Raw genomic sequence first — 15420 nt, 5'->3', positions numbered from 1 at the left:
ATTAAAAGGAAGTGACATTTCGGAACTCTGCCAGATACTCTGTTGGAATCTCCTGAAAACGGGTAACATCAATGCCCCAAAAAGCGTACCTCAATGTTTAGTTTAGTTTTAGTTTAGAGAAACAGCATGGAAATAGGCCCTTTGGCCCACCAAATCCGCACCGACCTGCAATCCCCGCACATTAACACTAACCCTACACACACTGGGGACAATTTTATATTTACACCAAGCCAATTAACCTACAAACCAGTAAGCATGTTAAGCGTTGGAGGAAACTGAAAATCTTGGAGTAAACCCACGCAGATCACAGGGAGAACGTACAAACTCCGTGCATTCAAGCACCCGTAGTCAGGATCAAACCCGGATCTCTGGCGCTGTAAGGCAGTAGCTCTACTGCCGCGCCACCGTGCCACAAGGAATGGATGGATATGGACACATGCAAGCAGAGGAGATTAGTTTAACCACGCATCGTGTTCAGCAAGGGCACTGTGGGCTGAAGGGCCCATTCCTGTGCTGGACTGTTCTATGAAAAAGGACACAGAGTGCTGGGGTCACTCAGAGGGTCCAGCAGCATCTCTGGAGGACATGGATAGGTAGCGTTTCGGGGTTGGGACCCTTCTTCAGACCTGAGTGCACACTGAACAAGTTGATCGGAATCAGAAGTCAAAGTGGTGAAGGAACTCGACGGGTCAAGCAACATCTCTGGAGGGAAGGGACAGGTGAAGGTTTAGGTTGGGACCCTTAAATCAGACTCCACAGCTGCCGCCCGACCTGCTGAGTTCCTCCAGCACTTTGTATTCAGCTCAAGGAGTCTGAAGAATGGGTCCCAACCCCAAACGTCACCAGTCCATTCCCGCCACAGATGCTGTGGGGTGGGAGATTGCAACCTTCACGTGGCCCGCCATGTTTCGACGAATGCAATCAACCTGGCGTGCACAACCAAATAAGATCAAATAGAACAAGTTGTCTTCCAACTTTAGGCTGTGCAAGCCATACGCAAGAAGAAGACAGATGCTGTCCCACCCACTGAGTTCCTCCAGCACTTTGTGTTCTGCTCAAAATTACAGCATCTGCAGTTCCTTTGTGTTTCCAAGCTAATCATTGTAAATCCTAGTCTTGCACTCATAACAGAAGCAAGGATGATCCCAACTGATACTTCCAGGCTAAGATTTATTCTACTTCAACTGTATTGATGCTCTGGCCAAGAAAGCACACCAATGTCTCCACCTCTTCAGGAAGTGAAGGAAATTCAACATGGCCGTTGTCACACAGACAAGGCCGGTAGAATTGCACGCTTTGGCACTAGAGACCCGGGTTCGATCCTGACTACGGGTGTTGCCTGTACGGAGTTCGCACGTTCTTCCCGTAACCTCCGTGGGTTTAATTGGCTTCAGTAAAATTATAAATTGTCCCATGTGTGTGTAGGATAGTGTTGGTGATCGCTGATCGGCACGGACCCAGTGATCCAAAGGGCCTGTTTCTGCGCTGTATCTTTAAACTAAACTAAACTAAACTAAACCAGACTCCAGCCACCCTTGAATCCACCTCACGCTGCCTTGAGAAGGCAGCCAACATAATCAAAGACAGAATGAAAGATTTAAAATCATGAGAGGAATAGAAAATCATGAGAGGAATAGATTGGGGAAACGCAGAGTCTCTTGCCCAGTAGGGGAGTTGGGAAGTAAAGGACATAGGTTTAAAGTGGGGGGCCTGTTTCCATGCTGTATGACTCTATGACCACTCACACCCCAGTCATACCCTCTTCTCCCCTCTCCCAATAGACAGTTATAAAACATGAATTCCCCAAATCTACCTCATCGTGGCACTTTTTTTTAATCTGCACTTTCCTTGTGCAATAACACTATATTCTGAGCTCTATTTATTCTATCTTCTGCACTATCTATTATATAGTTTGACTTTCCTGGAGAGAACCCAATCAAAGTTTTTTCACTGTATCTTGGTATACATGACAATAAGAAACCAATACCAACCATTATAACCAGAGTCTGAATTGGGATCGTTTATTAGCGAATGGCAATAAATTCCAATGATAGAATTCCTTTCCATTGGAATCACAGTTCATTACGTCATAGGTGATAGGTGCAGAATTAGGCCATTCGGCCCATCGTCTACTCCACCATTCAATCATGGCTGATCTTTCTCTCCCTCCTAACCCCTACTCCCAATAACCCCTGACACCCGTACTAATCAAGAATCTATCCATCTCTGCTTTAAAAATATTCATTGACTATCCCTATGTACTGCAGTCACCTTCTGCACTTTACATATGTATTTATTTTTTATTATTATTATTATTATTATTATTATTATTATTATTATTATCTTTTTTTCCTCTCACTCATTATTTATTTATTTATTTATTTATTTTGTGTTTTTATAAAAATGCACGTCCATATTGTTTGTATAATACTCAAATGGTCTGTTTTGATATGCACATTTGGAAAAAAATGAGCTTGGATATGGCAACATAATCTGTACCCATTTTTTGCTGGCTCAATAAAATTCCTTAAATTAAAAATATTAATTGACTTAGTATTTGCAGCTTTCTGCGGCAAAGAATTACACAGATTCCTCACCATCTGACTAAAGAAATTCCTCCTCATCTCCTTCCTAAAGGAACGTCCTTTAAATCTGAGGCTATGACCTTTAGTCCCAGATTCTCCCACTAGTGGAAACATGCTCTCCACATCCACTCTATCTAAGCCTTCCACTATTCTGTAAGTTTCAATGAGGTCCTCCCTCATCCTTCTAAACTCCAGCGAGTACAAGCCCACTGCCGTCAAACGCTCATCATAGATTAACCCACTCATTCCTGAGATCATTCTTGTAAACCTCCTCTGGACCCTCTCCAGAGCTAGCACATCCTTCCTCAGATATGGTGCCCAAAATTCAGTGGGTCAAACAACATTTCTGGAGAACAGGGACAGCCGACGTTCCGGGTCGGGATCCTTCTTCAAACTGATTATAGTGAGGGGGCAGGAGTGGTGAGGGGGGGGGAGCTGGAGAGAGATGGGGGGGGGGGCGGAACAGTCTGGCAAGTGATAGGTGGATACAGCTAAGGGGGCATTTTTATTGGCAGATGGTTGAACAAAGGCCAGAGATGACAGGATAAAAAGTCGGAGAGAAGGATGGAAGAGGCACAAATTGTGAAGCCAGAGGAAGGCATATAGTTGGAAAGGGGGGGGGGTGAGGGGATTGGAGAAATGGGTGTTTCTCCAGCACACAGGGAAGGGAGGGGGGGAAATAAACGGAGGTTGAGGGAGGGGGTATATGAGTTACCTAAAATTGGAGAATTCAATGCTTCCACGGATGCTGCCTGACCCACTGAGTTCTCCCTGCAGTTTGCTTTTATGATTGGGATTCCAGAAATTGCTAAACTTGTGCTTCCAGTAGCGTTTTGTTATTTTTTATATATAGTTCTACACGTTCCATGTGAAAGTAAATCATGTCCAGGACATTGTAACCTGAAAAATTAGGTCAAAGATATTTTTGAAGTGTTCCACTGATGATACCCATGTCCTATTTATTGGTGATTGTTCAAACAACTTCTGTAGGTGAAAATTACCTCAGGCAGATGTCATTTGAAATGGGAGTCCATTCCAAAATTAGATGTACTTAGAAGACAAAATAGGTTATTCACAAATAAAAACCATTTCATCTAGCCTTTGCTGTTCCTCCTCTATTCACACAGGAGTACCATCCGTGCATTATTTTATTGATAAATTATTATCAGATCCAAGAGCCTTGGTATAATTGCAATTTATACAGTGTAAAGTCGATTGTATACGGGTAAACGGAGGTGCTGGTTTACCAGCGAAAAAGGGTCCGAACTCGAAATGTCACCTATCCATGTCCTCCAGAGATGCTGTCTGACCCGCTGAATTACTCCAGAACTTTGAGTCCTTTTTTTGTAAACCAGCATCTGCAGTTCCTTGTATCAGCATCTCTGAAGTACATGGAGATGGAGAGACGATGCTTTGGGTCAGGACTTTTCAGACTGTTGTTGTAGTAGGGAGAAGGCTATGGGTGGGACAAATGATAGGTGGATATCGGGTGAGGGAGTTTAGATTGAACAAAGGCTAGAGATGGAAAGGAGACAAAAGGGTGTTTAGTTTAGTTTAGTTTAGTTTAGAGATACAGAGCGGAAACAGGCCCTTCAGCCAACTGGGTCCGTGCCGACCAGAGATCTCCGCACATCAACACTATCCTACACCCACTAGGGACAATTACTACATTGATACCAAGCCAATTAACCTACACACCTGCACGCCTTTGGAGTGTGGGAGGAAACCGAAGATCTCGGAGAAAACCCACGCAGGTCACGGGGATGAAGGACGTACAAACTCCCGTCGTCGGAATCGAACCCGGATCTCCAGCGCTGCATTCACTGTAAGGCAGCAACTCTACCGCTGCACCACCGTGACCGCCCAAACGTTAGATGAGGAGAGGAGTGAAATGTGAAGTATTTCAGGGGAAGGATAAAGGTGGAAGGGGAAAGGGGCGGGGATAGCGGGAGAAATGGGGGTAAACCCGTCACACAAGGAAGAGGGCGACACGATGGCACGGCGGTAGAGATGCTGCCTTACAGCGCCAGGGACCCGGGTTTGATCCTGACTACAAGTGCTGTCAGCGCGGAGTTTGTACGTTCTCCCCGTGACTTGCATGGATTTTCCCCGGGTGCTCCAGGTTCCTCCCACACGCTAAAGACGCGCAGGTTTGCAGGCTAATTGGCTTGGTATAGTTGTAAATTGTCCCTGGTGTGTGTAGGATAGTGTTAGTGCGCGGGGATCACTGGTCGGTGCGGACTCAGGCCAAAGATTCCGTGCTGTATCTCTAAACTAAACCAAAGAAAGAGGAGAAGGCTGGAGGTGGTACCTAATATTGGCGAATTCAATATTCATTGGGTTGTAAACAACACCAACAGAATATGATGTGCTGCTTCTCCAGCTTGTGTGGGATCACTCTGGCAAAGTCTATTAAAATGGATTTGCATGGAAAATGCTTGTTTCTACCATTGATGGAGCGCAGGCGGCCGAGGGGTGACCTTATTATACAAGATCACGAGGGGCATGGATTAAGTGAACAGTCACAGTCAGTTTCTCAGGGCAGAGAATTATCCAATCTTGTCTTTCAATTCAATAGATACTCAACACTGTGCAGGAATTGAACCACATCCCTTAATTTTGCCTCATCTAAATAGATAAACTCATTGTGTCGGAAGGAACTGCAGATGCTGGTTTACGCTAAAGATGGACAAAATATGCTGGAGTAACTCAGCGGGACAGGCAGCATCTCCAGATAGAAGGAATGGGTGACGTTTCAGGTCGAGGCCCATCTTCAGACTGAGAGACAGGGAAGAGGGAGACAATGAGATAAGGAAGGGTAAGGTGTGAAAACGATACATCAAAGGGGACGGAGGTTCAAGGAAAATGTCGATCTCATTGATCCAACATGACAGGTCTGATGAAGGGTCTCGACCCAAATCGTCACCTATTCCTTATCTCCAAAGATGCTGCCTGACCCACTGAGTTATGTCCATGGCAGGTTTCAATTAGGTTTTTGTTGTCTAATCAATATCTTTTATTAATATTTCCATGAAGATTCTGAATCCTTTTGATTTTTTTTCCAGATCGATAAGAAGATTGCAAGAACTGAAATTGGTGTTTTGCTGCGACTTTCCCATCCAAATATTGTAAGTGACTCGAGCTTTTAATGAAACAGCAGTTTGCCTTCTGCAATCCCTGTGGCTTCGATCACACCATTCTTGCTCCTGAATTGAAAAGTTGTGAAGTCAAATTCTGTGTGGAGTACAAAATCTAGGCTGGCTCTTTGGCGGACGAGTTTAGTTTAGTTTAGTTTAGTTTAGTTTAGAGATACAGCGCGGAAACAGGCCCTTCGGCCCACAGAGTCCATGTCGACCAGCGATCACCCCGTACACTAATACTGTCCTAACACTGGGAACAATCTACAATTCTACCAAAGTCAATTAGCCGACAAACTTGCACGTCTTTGGGATGTGGGAGGAAACCGGGGCACCCGGTGAAAACCCACACGGACACAGGGAGAACGTATAAACTCCGTACAGACAACACCCGTAGTCGGGATCGAACTCGGGTCTCTGGCGCTGTAAGGAAGCAACTCGACCGCTGTGCCACTATGCAGCTCTTGCTGTGTCACCACTTCAGAGAGATGTGTAAGAAGGAACTGCAGATGCTGGTTTTGTACTGAAAATAGACAAAAGTGTTGGAGTAACTTAGTGGGTCAGGCATCATCTCTAGAGAAAAAGGATGGGTGACCCTTCCGTGAACGTCCATAGTAAAGACAAGGATTGGAGGCCGGGAAACCCGGAGGCATAGAAAAGACGAGGGGTCTGTAAGGTGCCTTGGACATAGGTGGGAAGGGATTGGACCAGGGGGGATAGGATGGTATCGAGGTACATGAGAATTATTTCAGTGGGAGCACCAGCAGGCAGAAACGGTGGGTCGGCCAGGGCAGTTGTGTTTATGGATTTTGACGAGAAGGTAAAACCGGGCCATGCGGGGCTGGGGATCGATAAGGTGGAGGAGGGCAGGCAGCCAGAAGTGATAAAATCAGAGATGGTCAAAGATAATGGCCTGGTGCTCATCTGTGGGGTCATGGTCCAGGGGTAAGTAGGAGGAGGTGTCTGAGAGCTGGCTTCTGGCCTCAGGTCATCTCCCGGGTTGATGACAAGGGCGGCACGGTGGCCCAGTGGTAGAGTTGCTGCCCTACAGTGAATGCCACGCCGGAGACCCGGGTTCGATCCCGACTACGGGTGCTGTCAGTATGGAGTTTGTACATTCTCCCCGTGACCTGCGTGGGTTTTCTCCGAGATCTTCGATTTCCTCCCACACTCCAAAGACGTGCAGGTTTGTAGGTTAATTGGCTTGGTAAATGTAAAAATTGTCCCTAGTGGGTATAGGATAGTGTTAATGTGCGGGGATCGCTGGTCGGCAGCAGTAGAGTTGCAGCCTTAAGGGCCTGTCCCACCAGCATGCGATAGGATGCGTCTAGCACGACCAAACGTGGTCGCTTGAGGCGTATGGCCTCGCGGGGCCGGTCCCACTTCGATCGGCGGAGGCGTATAGAGTTGTGTGGGGTTGGTCCCGACATCACGCGTGGCTCCAAAAATCTTGCACTGTCCGAAAATCCCGCGCGACAACGGCTTGTCGGCCCGCAGATGCATTGAGGCCGTAGGCAGCGTCTCGACGGGCGTACGCAGCATCTTGATGTCGTACGCAGCGTCTTGACATTGTACGCCTAGCTCGTGGCATTGCGTGATAACATCACCGCCCGACGCCGTGCGACGTCCAAATTCAGTCGGCGCACCTCCTGCCCAGCTGATTGGTGAGTATGATGTCCCGCACAACTCCATACGCCTCCGGGCTTGGAAGTGGGACTGGCCCCACGAGGCCGTACGCCTCAAATGACCATGTTTGGTCGCGCTAGACGCATGCAATCGCATGCTGGTGGGACAGGCCTTTTACAGCGCCAGGGACCCGGGTTCGATCCGAACTACGGGTGCTGTCTGTACAGAGTTTGGACGTTTTCCCCGTGACCTGCGAGGATTTTCTCCGAAATATTCGATTTTCTCCCATGCTCCAAATACGTACAGATTTGTAGGTTAATTGGCTTGGTGTAAATGTACATTGTTCCTAGCGTGTGTAGGGTAGTGTTAATGTGCGGGGATCGCTGGTCGGTGCGGACCCAGTGGGACGAAGGCCTGTTTCTCTAAACTACACTCAACTAATACATGCGCTCTCCTAATACTCTCAGGGACACTCGTTCTGCGCAGCTGAAGTGTTTTTCAATGCTCTGAATGCAGCAAAGAATAAACCAAGGGCACTATAGACATGCACCTTCACAAATATGTTTTTACATTTCTTACCATACTTACGTACTTTGAGTTGCTGCAATGAAAAGACAGTTGAAGTTCACTTGTGTGAAGGTGTTTTGTTAACATAGAGGGAGTGGGCGCCTGGAACTGGTGGAAGCAGCAACGATGGTGGGAACCAGGAACTGCAGATTCTAGTTTACGTAAAAAAAGATAAAGAAAATCTAACAAAGGTTAATCATCACAGGCTGAAGAGCTATACATATTAGAGACATACTTTGGCATTTCAAACACATTCTTTACCCTTCAGTGATTTTTGCATTATTAAACAGGAATCTACAATTTAGAATCAGATCATGTTCTAACTGGTCAATGATACAATTATACAGTGATCATAGAAAGTACAGCACCACAGCACGGGAATAGGCCTTTTGGCCCACAATGGCCATGCCAAACAAAATGGCAAGTTCATCTAATCTCCCCTGCACAATACAATACAATACAATAATACTTTATTAGCCAAATATATTTTGCAACATACGAGGTATTTTATTTGCCAAGTCAGTCATACAAATAAAAAGCAACAGAACACAAAAAATACATTTTAACATTAACATCCACCACAGTGACTCCTCCACATTCCTCACTGTGATGGAAGGCGAGAAAAGCGTTCAATCTCATCCCTTCTTTGTTCTCTCACGGTTGGGGACCTCGAGCCTTCCATTGGCGGGACGTTCTTACTCCCGTAGCCGGCGGTCGAGCACTCTGCACCGGGGCGATCAAACTCCAGCATCGAGGAGGGATCTCAGCTCCCCCGCGCCGGTGATCGGACCCCAGGTCGGGCTGGTCGAACCTCTGGTTCGTTGGAGCTTCCAGACTCAGTCTCTCCCAAGACTGCGAGCCCTTGATGGTAATATCCGCAGGCCGCAGTCGGAGTGATCCCAGGCAAGGGATTGGCCCCGATAGTAAGTACACCTCCAGCTCCATGATGTTAGGCCGCAGAGCAACCGGAGAGACGACCCGAAAAGCAATCTTATCTCCGGCAACGTGATCCAAATCCTTCCATTTCCTGCATTTTCATGTGTGTATTCAAAAGCCTCTTAAACATCACTATCGTTATTGGACACAAAGTGCTTGAGTAACTCAGCGGGTCAGTCAGCATCTCTGTTGAACATGGACAGGTGACGTTTCGGGACAGGACCTGAAGTCTGAAGAAGGGTCACGACCCAAAACGTCATCTATCCATGTTCTCCAGAGATGCTGCCTGACCAGCTGAGTTAGAGTGTCCAAGGACGATGGTGCTGTTTAAGAGGATTTTGGACAGGCACGTGGAAATGCCAGGAATGGAGGGATATGGATCACACACAGAAGGGTTACGTTTAACATGGCATGTTGTTTGGCATGGACATTACGAGCCAAAAGGCCTGTCCCCGTGCTGTATTGCTGTACTTTCTATAATCTATGTTCAATGATATGAGGGGCAGGGGTGACCTGTACAAAAGGGACGGGTTGCACCTTAATTGGAGTGGGGCCGACATTCTGGCAGGCAGGTTTGCTAGTGCTACACGTGTGGGTTTAAACTAAACAGTGGAGGAATGGAGTCAACCACGTATCTGTGGAAGCATATCCGCGCAGGTAATGGGGAAGAGAGTGCAGGAAAGGTCACGTTTAAACTAACAGGGCAGGGGGATGGGAACCAATGCAAGGAGACAGAGGGACATAAAAGGAGGACAGAAGCAAAAGGTAGAAGGGAGATAAGAAAAACAAACCTGAAAGCTTTGTGCCTTAATGCAAGGAGAATTCGTAATAAGGTGGATGAATTGAATGTGCAGTTAGTAGTTAAGGAATATGATATAGTTGGAATTACAGGGACATGGCTCCAGGGTGACCAATGCTGGGAGCTAAACATGCAGGGGTATTCGATATTCAGGAAGGATAGACAGAAAGGAAGAGGAGGTGGGGTGGCGTTGCTGGTTAAAGAGGAGATTCATGCATTAGCAAGGAGAGACATTTGCTTGGATGCTGTGGAATTGGTATGGGTAGAACAGAGAAATAGCCAAGAGGAGAAAACGCTTGTTGGAGTTGTATACGGACCACCAAACAGCAGTAGGGAGGTTGGGGATAGCATCAAACAGGAAATTAGGGATGCGTGTAGCAAAGGTCCAGCAGTTATAATGGGTGACTTTTATCTACATATAGATTGGGCCAACCAAATTGGTAGCAGCGCTGAGGAGGAGGATTTCCTGGAATGTATACAGGATGGAATTTTAAACCAATACGTAGAGGAACTGACTAGGGGACAGGCCATCCTAGACTGGGTATTGTGTAATGAGGAAGGATTAGTTAGCGATCTTGTTGTGCAAAGCCCATTGGGCAACAGTGACCAAAATATAGTGGAATTCTGCATTAAGATGGAGAGTGACACGGTTAATTCAGAGACTAGGGTCCTGAACCTAAATAAAGGAGACTTTGAAGGTATGAGACGGGAATTGGCTAGGGTAGACTGACAAATTATACTTAAAGGGTTGACGGTGGAGATGCAATGGCAGAGATTTAAAGACCACATGGATGAACTCCAGAAATTGTTCATCTCTGTCTGGCGAAAGAATAAAACTGGGGAAGGCAGCTCAACCGTGGCTGACGAGGGAAGTCAAGGATAATGTTGTGGTGCCTTCACGCCCACGTTGGTTTTGCGTACAGCCTGTCACCGCTGGCGACTCCCCAGCAGCCTCACAGGAAGGCCCAGCCACAAGAGCTCAATAACAACTCCACGGGCAGACGCACCTGTAGGTAAAAGGAGCTTCTGGAATAAACGTGACACAAGGTGTCTGGCTCAGCTAAGTCTTGTTTGTTCTTTGCTTTCTATCGTGGGATTCAGTAGATTCTAGTGTTATATCCAAAGAAAAGGCATATAAATTGGCCAGAGGAAGCAGCAAACCAGAGGGGGGAAAAGAGCATTAAAGAAAGCTTGCGGGGCATGTAAAAACTGACTAAAAGCTTCTTTAGATATGTAAAAAGGAAAAGATTAGTGAAGACAAATGTAGGTCCCCTACAATCTGAGATGGGTGAATTTATAATGGGAAACGAAGAAATGGCAGAACACTTAAACAAGTATGTTGGTTCTGTCTTCACTAAGGAAGACACAAACATTTCTCCCAGAAATACCAGGGGATTGTGGTTCTAGTGGGAGGGAGGAACTGAAGGGAATCCACATTAGTCAGGAAATGGTGTTAGGTAAACTGTTGAGACTGAAGGCAGATAAATCCCCAGGGCCTGATGGTCTGCATCCCAGAGTACTCAAGGAGGTAGCCCCAGAAATAGTGGATGCATTGGTGATAATTTTCCAATGTTTTCTCGACTCTGGATCAGTTCCTGTGGACTGCATGATAGCCAATGTAACCCCACTTTTTAAAAAAATAGGGAGAGCGAAAACTGGGAATTATATAGACCAGTTAGCCTTACATCGGTAGTGGGGAAGACGGATTATTAAAGATATTTTTGCAGCGCATTTGGTGAGCAGTGACAGGATCTGTCATGGATTTATGAAGGGGAAATCATGCTTGACTAATCTTCTGGAATTTTTTGAAGATGTAACAAGTAGAATGGGTAAGGGAGAGCCAGTGGATGTGGTGTATCTAGACTTTAAAAAGCCTCTGATAAGGTACCACACAAGAGATAAGTGCAAAATTAGAGCACATGGTATTGGGGGTAGGGTATTAACATGGATAGAGAACTGGTTGGCAGACAGGAAGCAAAGAGTAAGAATTAAAGGGTCCTTTTCAGAATGGCAGGTAGTGACTGGTGAGGTGTCGTAAGGCTCGGCACTGGGATCCTAGTTATTTACAATATATATTAACGATTTAGAAGAGGGAATTGAATGTGACATCTCCAAGTTTGTGGATGACACAAAGCTAGGTGGTAGTGTGAGCTGTGATGAGGATGCTATCAGGGTGTAGGGTGCTTGTATAAGTTGGGTGAGTGGACAGATGCAGTATAATGTGGATACATGTGCGGTTATCCACTTTGGTGGCAAGAACGGGAAGGCAGATTATCATCTGAATGGTGTCAGATTAGGAAAAGGGGAGGTGTAATGAGACCTGGGTGTGCTTGTACATCAGTCACTGAAAGTAAGTATGCAGGTACAGCAGGCAGTGAAGAAAGTTAATGGCATGTATTTGAGTTTAGGAGCAAGGAGGTCCTACTGCAATTGTACAGGGCCCTGGTGAAACCGAACCTGGAGTATTTTGTGCAATTGTGGTCTCCTAATTTGAGGAAGGACATTATTGCTGTTGAGGGAGTACAGCGTAGGTTCACCAGGTTACTTCCCGGGTGGCAGGTCTGACATATAATGAAAGAATGGGTCGACTGGGCTTGTATTCACTGGAATTTAGAAGGATGAGAGGATATCTTATAGAAACATGTTAAATTCTTGAAGGATTGAACAAGCTAGATGCAAGAAAAATGTTCCCGATGTTGGGGGAGTCCAGAACCAGGGGTCACAGTTTAAGAATAAGTGGTAGGCCATTTAGGACTGAGATGAGGAAAAACTTTTTCACACAGAGTTGTGAATCTGTGGAATTCTCTGCTACAAAAGGCAGTGGAGGCCGATTCACTTGATGTTTTCAAGAGAGAGTTAAATTTAGCTCCTCAGGCTAAAGGAATCAAGGGATATGGGGAAAAAGCAGGAACGGGGTACTGATTTTGGATGATCAGCCATGATCATATTGAATGGCTGTGCTGGCTTGAATGGCTGAATGGCCTGCTCCTGCACCTATTTTTCTATGGTTCTACGTTTCTATGACCAGTTGGCAAATGATCTGATTCTAAATTGTAGATTCCTGTTGAATAATGTAAATATCACTGAAGGGCGAACAATGTGTTTGAAATGCTAAAGTATGTCTCTAATATTTAATGCTCCTCAGCCTGTGATGGATCAACCTTTGGTGGATTTCTCGACTTCTCTTCCATTAGTGTCATTGGCAATACAGGTCCACCACCGATTTTATAGCAACTGGTGGTCGGGCACCTTCGTGAGGCGGCCGAACTGGACCTCATTGAGACATCTTTGCCGATCGATGGGTCAAATTTGCTCCCTGTGGCCGAGGCCCTGGAACTCCAGCCTGGCCACGTCGGCTCATCCTTTCCTGTAGCCGACTTCCAACTCCGACTTTGTGGGCCAGTATCTCGGACACCTGGCGGCCTCGGTGGACAGTTCTGGTACCGTTAGACTCCTCTGGGAGGCCGCGACCTCTGTTTGGTTCGGCAAAATGGATAATCCTGAAAGGCTCTGGAAAATGGGTGGTGGCCCCGTATAACATTCGCCAAAGGGTGGCGCTTTCTGTGGGCGTAACATTCTCAAAGTGCAGCCGTTCTCTCAGTTCTCCATTTGAACTGTCAGCCAAGGACAACTTTCCACACTTGGAACAACTCTTGTTGATTTGCAATGGTGTGATGAAGAATGTTTCGTCAGCTTCAAATCTGACAACATTTAAATGAGTTCAGTATCGCAGCTCAGCCAAATGTAGACATGGAACTTTTCGTAAGAAAGAACTGCAGATGCTGGTTTAAATAGAAGGTGGACACAAAATGCTGGAGTGACGCAATGGGTGAGGCAGCATCTCTTTAGTCTGAACAAGGGTCTCGACCCAAAACGTCGCCCATTCCTTCACTCCACAGATGGTGCGTTACCTGCTGAGTTACTCCAGCATTTTGTGTCTAACTTAGACATTGAACTTTATAGTTTAAGGAGAGAGGATATTTAATAGGAAGATTTTTATCACCTCAAAACTCTATAATGTTAAATAACATAATCTTTATCCCACGGTTGTGGAATCAAGAGCTAGAGGACAGAGTTTAGTTTTGTTTAGAGATTCAACGTGGAAACAAGCACTTTGGCCCAGCGCATCCACACCAAACAGCGATTGCCGTACACCAGTTCCATGACAATTAACCTTCAAACATGCACGTCTTTGGTGTGTGGGAGGAAACCGGATGCACCCAGAGAAAACCCACGTGGTCACAGGGAGAACGTAGAAACTCCGTACAGACAGCACCCGTAGTCACAATTGAACCCGGGTCCCTGGCAGCAAATAAGGCAGCAACTCGACCGCTGCACCACCGTGCCACCCTAGCTGAAAGGTCAGTGGGGGCAGAAGCCTTCCTCACATTTGGAAAGTGGCTACATGAGATCTTGACGTACAGAAACCCACCTGGTAATAGACCCACTGAGAGCTGGCGAGTGGATGGGTCAGTCTGCATTGTTCTGTGTCAGGGCTTGTATGTAATGGGCTGAGGACTCATTTCTGCAGGACGACACAGAGGCGCAGCGATAGAGTTGTTGCCTTACAGTGCCAGAGACCCAGGTTCGATCCTGACTGGGTGCTGTCTGTACGGAGTTTGTACATTCTCCCCGTGACCTGTGTGGGTTTTCTGCAGGAGCTTCGGTTTTCCCCCACAAGGATTCTCTGCCTCAGAGGGCAGTGGAGGCCGGTTCTCTGGATACTTTCAAGAGAGGGCTCTCAAAGATAGCGGAGTCAGGGGATATGGGGAGAAGGCAGGAACGGGGTACTAATTGGGGTTGATCAACCATGATCACATTGAATGGCGGTGCTGGGTCGAAGGGCCGAATGGCCTACTCCTGCACCTATTGTCCATTGTTTGTTGGTTAATTGGTTTAGTAAAAATTGCAAATTGTCCCTAGTGTGTGCAGTAGTGTTAGCGCGCGGGGATCACTGGTCTGCGCGGACTCAATGGGCCATAAATTCCATGAAATAGATTTGTACTGTAAAGTTATTCCAAGAGAACTCAATGTCAGTGGACTTAATTAAATATCATACTTTTACAATATGTGGACAATTTTGATAGTTTAAGAGTCTTTTAATAAATTGCATGATATTTATTACTTTAGTGCCCCAGTGGAAATAATTCTGCTCCATGTACATTCTTATTCAGACCTGGAGGCTGTAATGTCCCTGAAAGTACTTTCTGACTTTTAGAAACCTGTGCTCTAGTGAGCAGGCAGCCATGCGGATAATATTAAATAGTTGGGTGGTAAAATAAATGTGGAAATATTAATTAGTCGAGTTAAACCCATTGCAATTATAAAGGTGTAGTAAGGAACTGCAGATGCTGGTTTACACCGAAGATGGACACAAAATGCTGGAGGAACTAAGCGGCTACAGACAGCATCTCTGGAGAGAAGGAAATGGTTGACGTTTCGGGTCGAGACCCTGCTTCAGACTGAGGTTCAGGGGAGAGGGAAACTAGAGGTATGGAAAGGTTCAGAACAAATCAGAGCCGGCACCCATGACCAAGGAAAGGTTGAGCCCACAATGGTCCATTGTTGGCTGTGGGACGGGTGATAACGAAGGAACATCTGGATGCAAACGGTGGAGACATCTAGGGTGGGGGGAGGGGTGGCGGGGGAGGGGAGGCGAGGGAGGTAATGCAAGCTTTATTTGAAATTAGGGAAATCAATCTTCATACCGCTGGCGTGCCATCTTCAGGATTACACCCGTGTGCTGGATCCCGGCCTGGTCACCTGTGAT

At 46.3% G+C, this 15420-nt stretch overlaps 1 protein-coding gene across 1 annotated transcript in view; it reads left to right on the top strand.

The window, feature by feature from the left end:
• The window catches only part of LOC129711359 (calcium/calmodulin-dependent protein kinase type IV-like), a 142173-nt gene that overhangs the window by 63064 nt on the left and 63689 nt on the right, over positions 1–15420 (top strand). Inside the window, exon 3 of the mRNA XM_055658966.1 lies at positions 5651–5713. Within this exon, the coding sequence (XP_055514941.1) occupies positions 5651–5713 (63 nt within the window). The remainder of the gene's footprint in view (positions 1–5650; positions 5714–15420) is intronic.

The sequence above is a fragment of the Leucoraja erinacea genome, chromosome 29, assembly GCF_028641065.1.
Source record: "Leucoraja erinacea ecotype New England chromosome 29, Leri_hhj_1, whole genome shotgun sequence".
Taxonomy (NCBI): domain Eukaryota; kingdom Metazoa; phylum Chordata; class Chondrichthyes; order Rajiformes; family Rajidae; genus Leucoraja; species Leucoraja erinaceus.
The sequence above is the reverse complement of the archived record's forward strand: the minus strand, read 5'-3'. Positions and strand labels throughout refer to the sequence as shown.